This window comes from Phaethon aethereus, assembly GCF_964289735.1.
Source record: "Phaethon aethereus genome assembly, chromosome: W".
In the NCBI taxonomy this organism is placed as follows: Eukaryota; Metazoa; Chordata; class Aves; order Phaethontiformes; family Phaethontidae; genus Phaethon; species Phaethon aethereus.
This window is the reverse complement of record NC_138581.1, coordinates 4232172-4248903: the sequence shown is the minus strand read 5'-3', so window position 1 is coordinate 4248903 and position 16732 is coordinate 4232172. Positions and strand designations below refer to the sequence as shown.

At 45.9% G+C, this 16732-nt stretch overlaps 1 protein-coding gene across 2 annotated transcripts in view; it reads left to right on the top strand.

Moving 5' to 3' along the window:
* Nucleotides 1-16732, top strand: part of LOC309415105 (CBP80/20-dependent translation initiation factor-like) — a 114154-nt gene that overhangs the window by 11977 nt on the left and 85445 nt on the right. For both annotated transcript variants that reach the window (XM_082012551.1, XM_082012550.1), the window contains exons 3-5: nt 8752-8825; nt 9725-9829; nt 13386-13461. In XM_082012551.1, the coding sequence (XP_081868677.1) occupies nt 8752-8825; nt 9725-9829; nt 13386-13461 (255 nt within the window). The remainder of the gene's footprint in view (nt 1-8751; nt 8826-9724; nt 9830-13385; nt 13462-16732) is intronic.

Sequence of the window (16732 nt, the reverse complement as noted above, 5' to 3'; positions counted from 1 at the left end):
CAGGTCCTTTGGTCCTGTATTGTGACACAGGTATAGGTAAAACCTTACTTTTCCTGGTGGGAGCAAGGCTCCAAGCGATGTTTGGTGTCCCTTCCGCTGTGCCTTTACCAAAGCAGTGATCAGGTACTGTACCAGATTGGAGAGAGCTAGGGAAGGTGGACATGGACCTGGGGAGAGGAGGCGCAAAGCCAAAGTGGTTGGATTTTCTGCATGATATTTTTATATGTTTACAGCTTTATGCAATACATTGAGAAGAAAGCTGGAAATTTGTCCCTGCTAAAATCTTTAGAGTAATCTTATGTTTTTTTCTTAGAAGATGCATTTTAAGTTATTAAAATAATTAAATCATTATTATTCTGTAGAAAAATTGAAGTGATTATTCTTGAATAGGTCTAGAAGAGCAGGGAGATACCTGGAGTCCAATATCAAAATTCTGCATAACTGGCAGATTTAGCTGCAGCACAGAGTGGGTGAGTGAAAACCTTTGCTGCAGAAAAACCTCAAAAAGGACCTTTTCTGTGATAGCTGTCTTCTGTTCTGACCAGGATTAAGACTCAAAGTTTGTGAGTCACTTGAAGGGCACCCCACAACTTGATCTAGGGAGCTCCTTGTAGGTGCAGTGGTGAGACCATTATTAATGGTAGGAGATATTTCAGAGGCTTTTGTGTCCTGAGAAGTCTTCTAGCTTTCTGTTTTTCTTTTTTCTCTGGCCCAGCCTAGGCTGTGAATGCTGTACATTGAATATTGAGATTTTTACATACAATTGAACATGAATCCCATCAAGAATCCACCGAAGTCCTTGGGCCACTTAAAAGCTTGTAGTATTGCCGTGATTGGTCTACATCTCTACCAACACAGCCAACTTCACCCATACTTTATCATCACTGAGAGCAACCACGTAGGTGGTCACCGCATTTCCATTTATTGCCTGTGCCTTGGGGAAAGTTATCTCCTTTTTCTGCAAATGGGGTTTTCAAACTTGCACTGAAGCAGCAGAAAGTATTAACTTTTGATTCGACAAAGGGAGCAGGATTAATTAGTTCATGCCCCAAAGAGCTAGCTGTGAAGGTGAAAATTGCAGTGTAAGTGAAACATATGATTATTGCTAATTAAAATGCAAATGTTAGATTTGACAGCTAGTTTCCAAAGGAGAGTGGCTGGCAGTGTTAATGTGCACAAGCCTCACTGTTCCCAAGAAGGTGCAGAGCGTGGCCAGAAGGATTGGCATGGATGAGAGCAGCTGCTGGGAATCACTCTCTGGAGGGGATGATGTTTCTTCCATCTCCTGCTGATGAGTGTAGACCATGAATGGTAGGTGGAGGAGTCCAGATAAGAGCTGGGAACAAGAGTTCAAGGGTTGTTTGGCATGTTGGGAGAGACTGTGAGAGTCTTGGTCTTTTGAGGGCACAGCAGAGGTTAACGGGGCCAGATGATGGGGAATTGGGTTGGCAGGAGGCAAGGGCATGGGATGGAGAACTGTGCGCGGTTACAACTGTTTCTTCAGCTTTTGTCAGAGCTGCGGACAGATCTGTTCCTGCAACATGCTGAATTCATGTAGCAAGAGCACTGTGTGGGAGACATGTAGGCGTCCATGGTGTGGGATGGAGGGTGAGCAGTGCCGCGTCTCACCGCCGCAGAGCCTCGGGTTGCTGCTGAAGTCCAGCTGCCTCTATGGGTTTGGGGTGGGGTTTTTCTGTTTTTTGCAGGGATGCTGGTGGAAGGTTTTTACTGCTCAGTTGTTGTTTTTTAAGGAATGATCCTTAACCTTCTTACTCTAGTATCACCCATGAGGCTGGTATGAGCTTCCCTGCTCCCACAGAAAGGAGTTCTGCAGAGAGGGTTCATTTTGGCACAAAAAGGCTTTATTCGAGGATGCAAAGCTGCCAGAAATGTCTGGGAGAGTTTCTGGTGGAGCTATTTCTGTTACAGAGGCTTGGTAGCAGTAGAAGGTTGTTCATCTTTGGCAATTAGTCAGAAATGTAGATAAAATATTGAGCTTGGCTATGCTGGTGAGTTTGAATATGAGTGTATTCAGGCCATACTGGGTTGGATTGTTTCAGCTTCAACAGAAGTTTCAATAATTTTCAGTTCAACAATTTTTATTTTAAAATATTTTATTTTTAAATATAAATATGAATATCTGATAAAGATAAGGAATGTGAACAAGGAAGAGGCCCCAGGCCATGAGTTAGAGCCAGGAGACAAACTGTTTTAGTGAAAGCGGTAGCCATGATTTTTATCTAACTAACTGGTTCATGCTGTATCCGCTGGCTTGTCTCTGTGAGTTTGAACGTTGATGCGTGGTGGTACCAATCTCCCCGTTTCTCACAAGAGTTTTACTGTGGACAGCCACATTTCTGGAATTCGCATAGCCTCAGGTTGTCTGCAGGCAACCACGACCAAAAGTTGTCTCAACTGAGTATAATCGAATGGTGAAGTTTATTTTCAATGCCTCTTTTAAAATGAAGGGTGCATATGCTGACTTGGTCCCATTGTAACATTTGGCACAGAAATTTTTCATGCCTAGATGACCAGAATGTTTAGTGTGTAGGATACAGTAAATTGGTAATTAATCCTTCGAACAGCCAGGTGGTGAAGGTTCATTTCTCCCAACGACCTTTTCAGTTGGTGCACATCTTTCCCACGTCAAACAAGATTATTTGCGCTTCCCAGGATGCCTGCAAGACTCGCTCTTTCCCAAGGCTTTCTGAAGCGACCCACCTCCCCGTGTCTCACAAGTGGCATCGATCGAGGGGTTTTTTCCTTCCATGTCAATTTAACAGCTCCCTTAACTTTGTGCCACTCGGTATTTCTCAGCCATCGGGAGATTCAGGACACAGTGTGGTGAGGACAGAGGAAGGTGCTTTTTGCTGTTGGTGTAACCTCTCGTGGGACTAACCACAACCTCTCAAATTTCATTTCCATGCAACTTGAAAACCAGCTGACCTCCTCTTTTGAAGTCAGTACTGATTTTAGGCTATAGCAACCGCAGTGTGTTTGAGCTTGCTTGAGACTTGCTAGGTTTGAGGATGGAGAACATGCAGCTGGAGCACCGCAGAAACCAGTACTGATGCATTTTGCTTCCAGTCCCTCGCATTGGGTAAATACTTACACGTTTCACATGTGCTAAGGTCTGCGCTGGACCGCTGGGTAGCATCACCTTAGGCAGCTTAGGGTCTGCCTGTGCATCTGTCTCGCTGCCCCATCCAACCCAGGTGGCAGTGGTGGGTCTGTGCCCCAAATTAGTGACCTGGACTTGGCTGTTGTGTGCAAAGAGTTCATGCCTTGCTCTACTAGTGAGTCCTTTCGGCTCTTGAAGGCCAAGGTGGCTCTGCCCTTGTTTTAGCCTGTGACAGTGGCTACAGAGACTCAGGTTGTCCCACAAGGATGTCTGAGACATGAGAAGCCCTCTCTAAATGTCAGCTCTTACACCAGTCCTGAAACACATGTTCCCCTTTTCATTTCCCAGATTTTCAGGGTACTTGAAAGAGTTGAATATTCTGCACTCTGTGAATTCATGTTTTTTTAATCACCTTAGGTCACTTCAGAGGTCTTTCCCAAGCCTCTGAACAAAGCTTTTGGAGCAATTACCCTGACAACATCCCCCTTTCTCCCCAAGCACCTTGTGGGATGTTTGGGTAAATAAGGCTGGTCGGGTGAGTTATTCTGGTTTTCAGATGACTCATCTTGCCCTGAGGGCTGCCGGCTGAACGAGAAACCTGCAGGTTGCTTGACAGCAGAACAAGTGTTAGGAGAATAAAGGAGAACATTGGGGACAGCTCCTTAATAGGCAAAAATAGTAATTTGTATTATGTAGCTTCTGGTGAACTCCAGCTGTTTTCAGGTATGTGAGTAGCTGGACTCCAATGGTGGACTGAGCAGAGGGAAAAACTGAGTAGTTGATTTGGGATTAGGAGGGGGCTGAAGGATATATAAGCAGTTTTAGAGAATGTGGGATTGTTGAATATGCATAATTAATCCTCATGAAGATAGAGGAGGTAAGTATTACTTTTTTCCCATGCATAGACTAGAGCACTAGAGCCAAATCTTATCTTCACTGAAGCCTCCCACAGTGTCATCCCTTTGCAGTGTGTAAATAGAACATGTTAAAGGACTCCAAGAAAGCCCCATGCATGGGCATGGTTTTGTAGGTGCTTGCTTTTGTAGGTCTGGGAGCTGGAGCTCTCCTGGCTTACTGGATCGATGGGTTTTGTGGGTGCAGGACAGTGTTGCCCTTGACTAAAGCGAGCTGTTTGTTGTTTCCAGGAAGAGTGGGATCACAGCAGCAGTGGGAGCGCAGGATCCCAGCCGGGGTCGGGCTCCAGACGTGGATCTGGATCCAGGTCTGGCAGCCACGGGAGAAGCAGCCAGTTCAGGCAATCGATCAAGGTATACCTGGTAGCGACGTGCTGAAGCCATGTCCCTTGCTTGCTGTTTATTGGAGGCATCCTCCTAACGACGTGTTTTGTGTGTGTGTCTACACATAGGGTGTGAGCGCATGTCAATTATGACGGACACCTCAAGGACTACTTAATTCACACATAATGTGTGACCTGGCTGCTGAGGGCTGTAGCTGTTCTTCAGCCTCAAGAAGTCTGTTGAGGTGTGCTGAGTACCTTAATATTGGGAAAGAAGTCCCTAGTCAGCTGGTTTAGTGCAAAGCAATTTAGGTTTTTTTCTTTATTTGAAGCCTTGGAGTATTTTAATTTTGGGAAATTAAGATATGTCCGTAATTATTTTTTGGCAAGTCTTCGTTAGAAGTTGATATGTGAGTGGACACCACATAGATGGTGTTAAATGGTGACCTTGAGTCCAGCTGCTTTCCGTGGCAGCTGTCAGCAGGGCTAGATGGGGAACTACCTTCCCCCTGTCCAAAATGCTGTAAGAATTTGGTTCTAGGTCCATTCCTTGAACTCAAACCAGGGACCTTTTCTGCATGTTTTTAGTCAGCCTTTGTCCTCCTCTCTTCTTGGAGTTGCTCTACTTTTGCACACATGAGCATGGGTTGTGCCAGAAGCGAAGGATGGACTCTGGGAGATTTGGGGCCAGTGGTCAAAGTCCTGGTCCAATCATCCATCTCATCCATCCTGGAGAGCTTGAGGAAATAGTCTGTCCTCCTGAGCCACGCTGTGGTGGGAGAGGACCTGCAGAACCGTGTTGCTGCTGGAAAGTGATGGTCCTTTCTGGGAGGAGCGAGACTCAACAGATCCCTTTTTCTTTGAGCAAGGATAATAATGTCTTCCTCAAAATGTTTATATTTTTCTTATGAAAACTTGCAGTTTTCAACAAGAAAACCTTTAATCAGAGCCTTTTCAGACAGTTTGGTATCTAGCTATCTTTTCTGTTTTCTATTTAAGTGCAGCCAGGCATTGTAGGCAGCTGAGAACGAGGAAAGGTGGGAGAATCTCATCAAAGGTAGAACTGAAAAATGCTTAAGTAGTAACACATGACACAGGATAATCCCTGTATTTATACCACGAACTCAGCCGACCACTTGGCGTTGTTCTACATTAATGCTAAGCACAGCAATGAGCTAATGCTGTTGCAATCGTGTGACGAAGAGCATGATTTTGTAGTGGTTTGCTGGAGGATGGTAATGAGGAGTGGCAAGAGGAACCGGTGGGATGCTGAGCTGGGCTTTCAAAAGCTGCTGCGTGCATGCAAATGCCGACTTTGTGGGGAATTTGCTGAAGCTGCATGCATGGGTAAACAGTCAGAGTCCATGCGGCCGGTGGCGTGGTCTGTCCCTGTGTTTGTGTGGGCAGCTACAGGGGTTGAGCACCGGTGGATGGAGATGTTGTGTGCTCACAGGAGCTGGAGGACAGAGGTTATGGACATGCATTTACACCATACTGGGTGTAGGATCGACTTTACCGGACCTCTGATCGTTCTGGGTATTTGTGTCATTCTCGTCAGTGTGTCTCTCAATCATCGTTCCTGGTGGCTTAATTAATTTTCAGCAGTACTAACCCCTTTGCGGTGCAAACGATTATCTAAAGCTGAGGGTTGGGTCATTGGGAGCTTCAAGTTAAAACTGCTTATGGTTATAGTTTGCAGTCCTGGGGGAACTGGCAGCAAATCACTTGTTTTCTTAAATACCTGCAATGTTTTTTTTTGTCCCTGGACTTGACAATTCGCTTTTTTAAAGTGTTATTATTAAGTCTTGGTAGCATGCTGTGAGCATATTTTAGTAAGCGCCCTGCAGCGCAGGTTGACTTGGGCAGCAAGCATGGTCCCTGCCTTCCGAGTCGAGACAGGATCCGGTTATAAAGACAGGTCGTCAAAGACAAAGGATGTCTGGAAATGACCGTAGTGACTCATGACTTAATGACAAGTTGCATTATCGTTTGGCCCTCTTTGGTGCCGTCTTTATGGAGCCTGGCTAATGCTTGGAGCGTCTCCCAGAGGTTATGGGAACATCGTCTAGGAGGACCAGGAGTTGCAGCCCAGTTTGGGTGGGAGCATCTAACCGCTGCCTAGAAGCTTGCATCATCTGACCTCCTGCACCACCTGAACCATGACTGCAATTTCCCCTAATTGCTGGGATTAGTGCCGGGGCTGACCTGCCTGTGCTTACCGGTAGAGCACCGATGAGCTGATGTGCCAAGGAGATGCTGGGGAGCTGGGTGGGACAGCTCGTGCTGCCTCCGCTTATGCCGCAGATCAGGAGGTGCTGGTGCCAAGGCTCTCCCTCCACATCCAAACAGATTTCAAGCCGAGCATCAGACAGTAATTGCTAGATGCTTTACATCAGGGCTCAAAAAGGAGCTCTTCAGAAGCCCTGTACCGATCTGAATTTAGGCACCAATTTTAGCACACAAACTGTTGCATTAGGAATCTGCTTTGTCTTAAATTTTTGTTATTTAATATCTTTGTTGCTGATTTGTCTCATCTTCATTGCAACTGGTTACATGTTCCCATTCTTTCTCCCTGAGCCTAAATGCTTTACTTTTAGGAAATCCTATTGTAGCTGGCTCATTGACAGATACTTAAAATATCCCATGTCCATAGGAAATGGAAAAAGAAACGGATCTGTCTGCAAGAAGAGGTATCTCTTCTTTGGGTGATAGCTATAAAGACCTGCACATATATTTTCATTATACTGCATGAGGGTGGTTAGAATTAGAAAACTAATTTATCTCCTTGGTGGGAGAAAATCTTGCTTACGTTTGCCTAAAATAAAAAGCTCTGCCTCTATAACTGATCGTGCGAACTTTAGTTTGTTTCTGTGCAGAGGCATGTTGACTTGCAGATCCCCAGAGGTTAAAATCGTAATCCATAGACCCCTTGGAGGAGGCAAAAAAGGGAGCAATGTGTCCATGTTTGGAGTATCTGGTGTCTAAATTAGTTGTTGTGCTGGGAATAGCTGTGAAGTCCGACCATCCGTAGCATACGCTGAGGACACACATTCTGTTCATTAGGAAAAGACTGCTCACTGCATGGGCAGACTGAGGTCTGGGACTTCAATAAGAAATAGTCACATTTTAATGAATTTTTAGTGTCAGTTGTTATTATTAATAATATTTGAAAATGGCTGAAATGATAGGATGGGGGATATATGGAAGCCACCTTCTCTAGTACTTGTTTCACTAGAGTGGGACCATTTGAGCGAAACACTTAAATAATCTGAATATGTGTAAGCGTATGAATAATCTGAATATGTGTAAGAAAAGTTGGGGGAAAATTGGTAATATGGGATTCCTTATATGTAATGCGTTTACGTGTCCATCCTGTATGACTCTGAGTCAAGTCTGATTTCTTGAATAGTCCTGGCAAAATCCAACCTGCTTTACTTCTTCTCCTGTAAAGGGTGGAGAGGGCAGCCCTCTGTCTGAGGGGAGGACATGTGTAGGGTGATGACTATAAAGGGGCCATGAAGGATGGATGTGACGTCTTTGCTTTAGCTGCTCTTGCTTTGGGTTGCCGGTTTTGCCAAAAGCAGCTGCATGGCAAAATTCAAGGTGCTTTGCAGTTTGCTGGAGGTTTCTTATAATTCCCACATGATTATACTGTGATGCTTTTGCTTCTCGAGGGAAGGTACCGTCACCTTAATGTTGGCAGGACATGTACTAGAATAATCGTGTGTACTCGTTTGCTGGTGTGGGTAGCAGAGGTGGCACGGTGCAGGGTTCTGACATCCCCCGCCTGTTGCTAGAGCGAGGAGACATCATGCCACCATGACGGCTTTCCCCATCCTTACTGGTGACAGCAGGCTCTGATAGCTGCTGGTGAAGAGTATCTCCATGCTTGGAGATGTTCAAAAACCATTTGGATATGCTCCTGAGCAGCGGGTTTTAGGTGGCCCTCCCTGAGCAGGAGGGTTGGACCAGCTGAGCTTCAGAGGTCCCTTCCCACCTCAACTGGTCTGTGACTCTGAAGCTGGGTGTCTCCATGACTGGGATGTCAACCTGCCTGCTGGACCTTGGTAGGTCTTGGACGTTGTGGATGGTTGGGTAGGAGGACAGGGCTGGAGTCAGAGCTGAGCCTACGTGTTGTCTGCACCGTGTCGTCCACAGCTTTGTGTCCCCAAGGCTGAAACTGTGTCAGTCCTTGCCTTCACGGTGCACTTTTGCAATGGGCGAGGGGCATCTGCGTTGCAGTGAGGGTGGATTCACACAGGAGCAGCGAAGCCCATGCACAGAGCCAGGACACCTCTGTGACTGGTGGCAGGAGAGGCTGTGCCAAGCTATGCCGTGGTCCAGGTAGCGCCGCGTGCCTTCCGGCGAGTAACCACCTTTCCCTCCCTCCTAGAATGGCAACAAGGAGAGCTCCCTTGACATGCTGGGCACAGACATCTGGGCTGCCAACACCTTCGACTCCTTCAGGTAAGCCAGTTTTAAAATGCTTTAAGAGAGAGTTAGATTGTGCTGCTCTCTTAGCCTTTGCCCACATGTCCATCCTGCAGGCACCCAGGCACCGGTGAGTCCCCTGCCAGTACTCACGTTGTTGCTCCTCCTCCTCCCCATCCCCGTTTACCCTGTGGCACTAAGCTCAATCAATCTGCTTAAAGAATCCTTCGTGCTTAGGAGAGGCCGCTGGATGGGTTTGCAGTCTAAACATCTGAAACCGGTACTGATACGATTACTGTAATCATCCGTGAGCTGCACAGGCAAGACTTGAGGCAGCTCTGAGCTACTGCTCTAGGATTTTACTCTTCCATTAATTGGAGGTGCGATCACGTGTTGGTTTCACAGCTGCTGGGAAGAGCTCTTCAGCTGCTGCTTCAGTGCAGGGAAAGTGGCGAAATATGGTTTCCGTCCAGTTTTACGCATCTCTCTGTGTCTGGAGCACTGTAGGAGTCTGCAGGGCCTGAGTTCCTACCTGGGACTTGCTCCAGGGCATTGGAGTGAGCAGAACCGGAGAGAACATCTCCATTGCATGGACCAGACTGCTACCTGTTGCAATACCCCCTTGATACAGAGAGCAAGTATAGTCAGCAAGGTGTGTGCTGCATCATGCTGCATCATACCTCAAAATTGGGAGTTTAGCGCAAGCAACAGGATCTCAACATCTCCAAAAAAACAGAAGAAATGAAAGGAAATGTGATGCAGCAGTGTGAAGGTTGGAGGCCCGCATCCATGTGCACTGCGGCAGGGAGCGGTGCTTCCAGAAGCACCAGCTTTCCTCATCTGCAGGCTCTGATGTGCCCTCGGCTCTTCAGCTCGGTGGTGTTTAGTTAGTAGTGAATTTACTTTCTTTGTTTTTCCCCATTTTTCTTTCCTAGTGGTGCGACGTGGGACTTGCAGCCTGAAAAACTAGATTTCACCCAGTTTCACAGGAAGCTGCGAAACACCTCCAAACACCCGTTGCCTCACATAGACAGAGAAGGGTGAGTGCCGTGTGTGTGATACCATGCTCTCCAGCAAGGTCTCTAGCTTCTCCTTCTCTGTATTTTGCATTACTTGTTAGAGTTCAGTCTTTAAACCACGTTGGATCCAAGTCCTCCTGGATCCAAATCTCCTAGATCCAAGTCTTCTGGAGTTAAACATCTCTGAATGTTGGAGGAAAGATCCTGGCTTAGTGCTGATCCTGGTTACAGTTCCCACAGCTGACAGGGCTTCTGTTCTTCTCTTCAGCAAGACTTCAGGGAAGGAGAGAGCATCAGTGTGACGTGTGTAGATCCAAGCGTTAATCCTCTATCTGCTAGCTGTAAAATATCTGCTAGCTGTGAAAATATTAAACAGCTCCTTTTGGAGGTGACAGCCTCCAGGGCCTTCCACACTATTGCTGGATTCCTCTTTGGTTGTTGGTTGGTCAAGCCAAATAAATGCATACTGGCACCAGGTGGCTCACCAGTGTTGCTCAGATGGGCATCACCGTTTCCCTGCAGATTCTCTGCAGATTGAGAAACAATCATAGTATGTTTTTTCCTCTCATTATCGTTCAGTCCCAGTGCTTAACACACTGGCAGTGCTATTCAGGGCTGCAGGCAGTATTACCTGTCCTGTTATCCCAAGTTATGACTTATTCAACTCATCCCTAATGCAACTCACTGCAAATCTCTGCTAAAGAAGAAAATAGAGTAAGGACTCCACAATCACATTTTATCCCATCAATTTTTTTTTTTCATTTTTTCCTAGTTGTTAATCATTTCCTGCCCACAGAGGAAGGAAAAAAATCAGAACAGGTCTAAAACATAGGGTTGAGAAGATTGCAGGTGACTTCTCATTGCCATTTTGTATGTAGGGGTGGAAATCCTCTCTCAGAGAAGTGTTTCTGTTAGTAAGCTGCTTTGGCCAAAGTACAGGCCAATGCCATATGCATGGGTTGCACATCTTGTTTAGAAACACCAGGCTAGCAATCCCACCCCAGCCCAGGTTCAGCAGGAGGCTTCCGTATCACATAGTGACGGGCAGACTCACACAACTAGATAAGGCTTTTTTTCTGCACTGTAAGTATTTACTGCAGGTATATAAACAACAAGTTTCAGAATATTTGGAACAACATGACACTAAATTTCTAAGTTGTTAGAAAGCCTTGGTCATGTTTACTCCCATTTCTACAGATAGTTTTGAAAAATGAGGCGAAGGGCCCTCTGTAAAATAAGATATAATGTGCTTCCCCTGTAAAATAAGATGTAATGTGCTCCATGGTTGATGGCACTTGCCAGATGATCCTACCAGTGACACCTGCTACGTATAGGGAGGATGCAGCAGGGTCTGCTCTGCGGTCTGCCTCCAGTTCCTGGTGTACTGTGAATGCCCAGGGTGCAAACAGGTAGAGAAGGCAGTATGGAGGTGAGGTATTTAATCAGTCCTAAATATTACAGTCGTAAAAATGGAATAAGAATTAGTGTATATGCAGATAGCAGATGCTGTCAGCACAAGCAGTGCATCTCCCAAAACGCAGGTCATATAAGTAACCTGCACTAGAATAGAGGAAGCGCAAACAAAATTGGTTTTATTTTTTAATTTTTAAGTTGTCTCTGTTGTGCATTCATCGGCTCTCCATGCCAAATCTGTGCTGAACACAATTCAGCTTGCTGAACCTCCAAGAATCTCCACCTCCTAGCTAGGCATTTTCCCTCTTTGTAAGGCGGGGTTTAACATGCTAGCTGGGCAATGAAAAAATGAATTGGGGAAAAAAAAAAAGGGGGCAAGATGCTGTTCAGTATGTGTGTTCTACGCTGTAAGTACCAAAGGGACCATTTTATTCCTTAGTGCGATCACTTGCCCAAGGTTGGCCATGTAGTTGCCTCCAGCTGATTGACCTCAAGTGTCTTTTGCTTGGCTGAAACTTTTTCCTCCATAAAGACATCTAGTTTTATTTGCAGATAGTGGTGTGCTGAACAATCAAAGTGGAGTGGTTAAGGGAAACCAGGGAACTGTACCTCGTTTCTGACCTGAATTTGTCTGCCTTTAATTTCTAGTGTTGGCTCTCGCTGTGCTTTTGCTCTTCCAGTTCAAACAACCCTTTGTAGCTGATATTTTCTCTTCATTCCAGGTATCTCCCAAGCCTGTGTATGACTTGACTTTTTCCCATACTCTAAGAAATTTCCCTACCACCTGTTTGAAACGTGACTGCACAAGCTGCCTATGGTCCTGTCGTTCAGGCTCAGCTGTGCTGCCTGTAGAGGAAAGCTGCCTTCATCCCCCTAATCCCTGCCTCCTCATCCCCTGCCTTTATGCCACAGTCCAGCATCAGACGTTCACCCTGGGACAATCCCCATCATTTCAGATAACCTTTTCCTATGATACTCTTGCCCGTTCTGTACCTGCAACGGGTATTATTTGTCCCCAGATGTTTGATTTGATTTTTCTCATATATATATATTTTTTAATATATATTTTTTATATATACACATGATATATTTTTGCCTTTGTAAATCAAAGTCACTGTTTCATCTATGAGGGAAGGTCAACTGTTGAACACCTCTGATTTTCCATAAATCAATTAGGGTGTTAATTAAATTAAGTATTTTCATTCAGTGCGCTGCTTTTTGAGCCTGGTGCTTTAGCACATGCCATTTTTCTGGATTTTTTCCCCCCCATTTGCTGTAATTCCACCAAGATCTGTTGTTCTCTGACTTCTAGGCACTGATGGCCTGTGTCTGCTTCTATCAGAGTTTCTGTCCTACCTATGGTATTTAACAGTATCTTGTCACTAATTGACCAAAAAATACATTATCATTCTTGCATAATAAACAATTGAGGTGATCTGTTTTCACAAATGCAGAAGGGTGATATTTACTGACCATTTTTTCTTCTTCTGTATCATTACAAACTCTGCATCCAGCTAGTAATTATCTTTGGGGTTTTTTTTTCTCCTTTCTTGATACAAGAAAGTCCTTCAGCTGCCAGCTATGTGTTTGGTCTGTCAGTGCTTGGCTTCTCACCCCAATTTTTTTGTGTTTCAAATCATATGTTTGTATTTATATCGGTTGCCGTTTGCTGTGTGAGATGTATGTTTGTGCTTGTTTGCCGACACCTTTCTCAGCAGGGGAGCTGGATCTCCCGTGGAGACCAGCAAGTGAGCAGTGCTTCAAAGGAAACATTTTTCATTACATTTGTGTCCCCTCTTTTTTTTTCTTTTTTTTTTTTTTCTCCAGGCGGGCTGTGCTTTTGGTTTTGCTTGGTCTGGGAATTGAATCACCCAATGCTACTGCCTTTGGTTTTCTCACTGCTGCCATCACCAGAAGTGTTTGAATGCTGTGGCGGATGGTGCAGGTGGAGAGGACTGAGAAAAGCATTTAATTTTGTATTAATGGCTTTGTGCCCGTGTGGGAGTGTTTTGGAGGCGCAGCATACTTGCTTCAGAGAGCCTCTTTGTTTTCATGAGGGTCCTTTACAGTAAGAACTAATCTTCCCCGTGTGCCATAATAGAAAATTAACTTTGGTTCCAGCGAGGTTTCACGTGGTTTTGTTTGGGTTTTTTTCTTGCCACAGGCTTGGAAAAGGGAAGTACGAGGATGGTGATGGCATCAACTTGAACGACATAGAGAAGGTCCTTCCAGTGTGGCAGGTAGGTGCTGAGGACATCACCTGTGCGGTGGAGAGCAGCAGCTCCCTGCCATACCTTTCCTTAGGAAACCCTCCACAGAAGTGGGAGAGCCTGCGCTGGGTGCGTTGAGCTGCGGTCTTTCGGGGTTTGTGACGGAGAATTATGCCTGTGGTTTCAGCGAGCCTCGCTGTCAGCCTTAGTGCTGGGCAAGGGCAGTTACCACGTAGGCTTCGCCGGGAGGTGGAACGTTGAGGGCGGTATATGTATACACATACGTATATACACATATATACACATACATGTACACAGGGCTCACATATTTTAGGAAAGGAGATTCTGAAAAGCATCAACCCTCCTGACAGCTCGAAAATGAATTGCTGCCAGGAAGCCAGCAGTGACAGTGTGCTGACCCAGATGTTTCCCCTATGGGGTGGGCGTATGTTTATATGGAGTGGTCATCCACTTGTCTGTTCCTTCAGCCTGTTCCTGCCCCAGATCTCTCTTTACAGCCCAGTTTCAGATTAGACCCACAGTTAAAAAGTCCAGTTGAATAGGTCAGTTTGTCATTTTTCACTTTCCAGAGCCCTAGACCTCAAAGGAGCTGCATGCCCTGGGCTGGGCAAGTTTCTGAGGATGCTCAGCTTGTTTTTGCTGAAGTCTCCTCTTTGCCTCCAGAGGGAAGGACGGAGACATCTCATGTGCTGTGGTAGCGTTACCCTTTTCAGTGCTGACCAAAGAGCTCGCCGGGCTTCTTGCTCATGCATCACGTGAGGAAAAGCTTTGCTCATCCTGTTAACTACGTGGTGATCTGCCTTACTATTTCTTTTGGGTGACCTAGCTGGCATTAAGTACACGAACCAGGGGAAGGAGTGGAGCAGTGCTGCTGACTTTGGCAGGGAGGAGCGCTGCCTGCAGCTGCTTTCTGCTCAGTCTCTTCCATGCTTGGTATGTCTGGACTTTAGGTCACAGGGAGAAAACGTCAGGTTCAGCTGATACAGACCCCAGTAATTCTGCAAAATCAGGTTATTCTCCCTGGGGAATAATTGGAAATGAGGAATCAAACTGTCTTTGGTGCTAGGAGCTGACTTTCTTCTCTAGGGTTTAACTTCTTTTCTAATCAACAGCTGTTAAATAAGCCAGGTCCTCCTGGTCTGGTTTGTCATCTCATCCTGTCCTAACACCAGGTTGAGTCCATTGACTCCAGTGGATTAATTCCAATACGTATCTTAATATCTAGCTTAATTGTTAGTGTGGCACCTCTAAGGTGGAAGACCTAGTGGGAATGCTGGATTGGATGTTTTGTTTGTGCCTCTGGGCAAACTCGTGCAATGCTGCGTGATCTTGGAGACGCGCTTACCTAGGCACGTACAGTCATATGTGTGTGGGAACTAAGAGCCGGGTAGTTCTGGGTGAGGATTTATCTTGTTCGGCGTTGACAAGTGAAATACTTGCAGACAGCTGGTTTAATCCTGACATATCATTGTTAACTGGATTTGAATGCAATCGTGCAACGCTGACAGTGATTTTGCTGGTCTTTATCCTTTGTTTTAAATGGCTCTGTGGAGCACAGTGCGTGGGGACATAAGGGAAAATATTCATGTGAGCCTATGGAAGAAAAATCTTTTACCTTCCATGGGGCTTTCCCACACTGCGGTTATGTTTGTGTCATTTCCTGAAGAAGGGGCTTTTCAGGTTGGAGTTACATAAATTCTTGTTCTGTCTGTGTTTGAGTTCATGGGTTGCTTACAGCAGCCGTGCATGGACGGAGGAGCCGGTCCGAGCATCCTCCAGCGTGACTGAGCCGGTCCGAGCATCCTCCAGCACGACTCAGGTGCAAATGTTTTGCTGCTGAATGTGCTTCAGCAGCTATAGCAGGGTTAAGAGCACCAAGTTTGAGAGAGGTAGCGAGTCTTACTTGCAGGCTGCTTTGGAAATTTGGGTTCCTTTGATGGTGAAGTATGACAGACACAGGACGTGAAGCTAGAACTAATTTCCAGTATACATCCAGGTCTGTATGTGTATCTCTACATAGAGATACGACACCCCTAATGGGTTAAGCAGAATATTCTGGATATCTGGATGTTAATATATATACATTAGTTTTGCTGCTGGAATCATTTTAACAAAATATTGCAAGGAAAGCCTATGACTTTGGCAATTAGAAGATGAAAAAATAAACAAAACTCAAAACAACCTCCCCCCAAACCCTCTTTCTTCATAGCTGTCTGAGGGAGAAATGCTTGTTGCCAGTCTTTTGTTTTGAAATTGGAGAATGTGTGCATCCTGCTCCTCCCAGATGCTGTTGGCTGTCTCTGCAGCATGTTGCGCTCTGCCATCTCGTGGACACGCACAGGCGGGCGAATCCGGCTCCGCTTCGGCGCTGGGCGCAATTTCTTCGGAACAACTGGTGTTTTGAAGCTTCCTCCTGCCCCATCTTTTCAAAGCTCATCTGGGGTGCTTGTTTTTACTGGTAAATAGGCTTTGTTTTGAAAGCTTCATGGCTAGGAGCTCGTGAGGTCATTGCTTTTGGCTCGGCAAAGTGAGCCATAACTTCTTCATCTCTCCTTACTCATGGGAGGCTGTAGTTGGATTTGGGCACTAATTCACCTAAGTGCTGCCAAAAAGTGACTTTGGAAGAAAATAATCATTTGAAGATAAGTATTCCCCATTCATAAGATCTGCTTTTTATTGCACGCCAGGGAGGATCTGTTGTCTGCTGCATTAGAGAGGCGCAGCTCAGATGCAGAGCCAGTCTTCATCATCCTCTCTGTTTTCACCTCAACTAGTTTGTTGGAGGAGACCATGTAACCATCTTGGCGTCATGAAGACGTCACGGGGTGGGCTGAGTCAGTGCATTTTGCTTTTGCTTCCTTTGGCAAATGCTTGGAAAGGCTTTCAGGCTTGGATGTGTCACAGCCAAATGCCCTGGTCCTAGATACGGTCTTTAGACTGTGAGCCCTTGGCAAACTCTACACTTAACCAGAGAAAACAACCCAACGGGTCATGTCCTACAAGATACCTCCCATCGTCCCTTGTGAAGCTGCTGTAGCTCACAAAGGGTAGCTCACAAATGTCACAGGGATGTGCTGTGAATGCTGCTGGACATGAGCAGAGAGTTTCGGGACACATCCCCAAGTAGTTTCTGGACTGGCATCTTGCAGTTTTTAGCTTTCAGTCTGCTGGACTTCTGCCTTCCATGTGGGCCTGCCCTCCTCCGAACTGTGCCTTCGCTGTACAGATGCTCCTTGTCTTGTGTTTTAGGAGCCAGAAATTATGTGGCACTTCTGAAAGG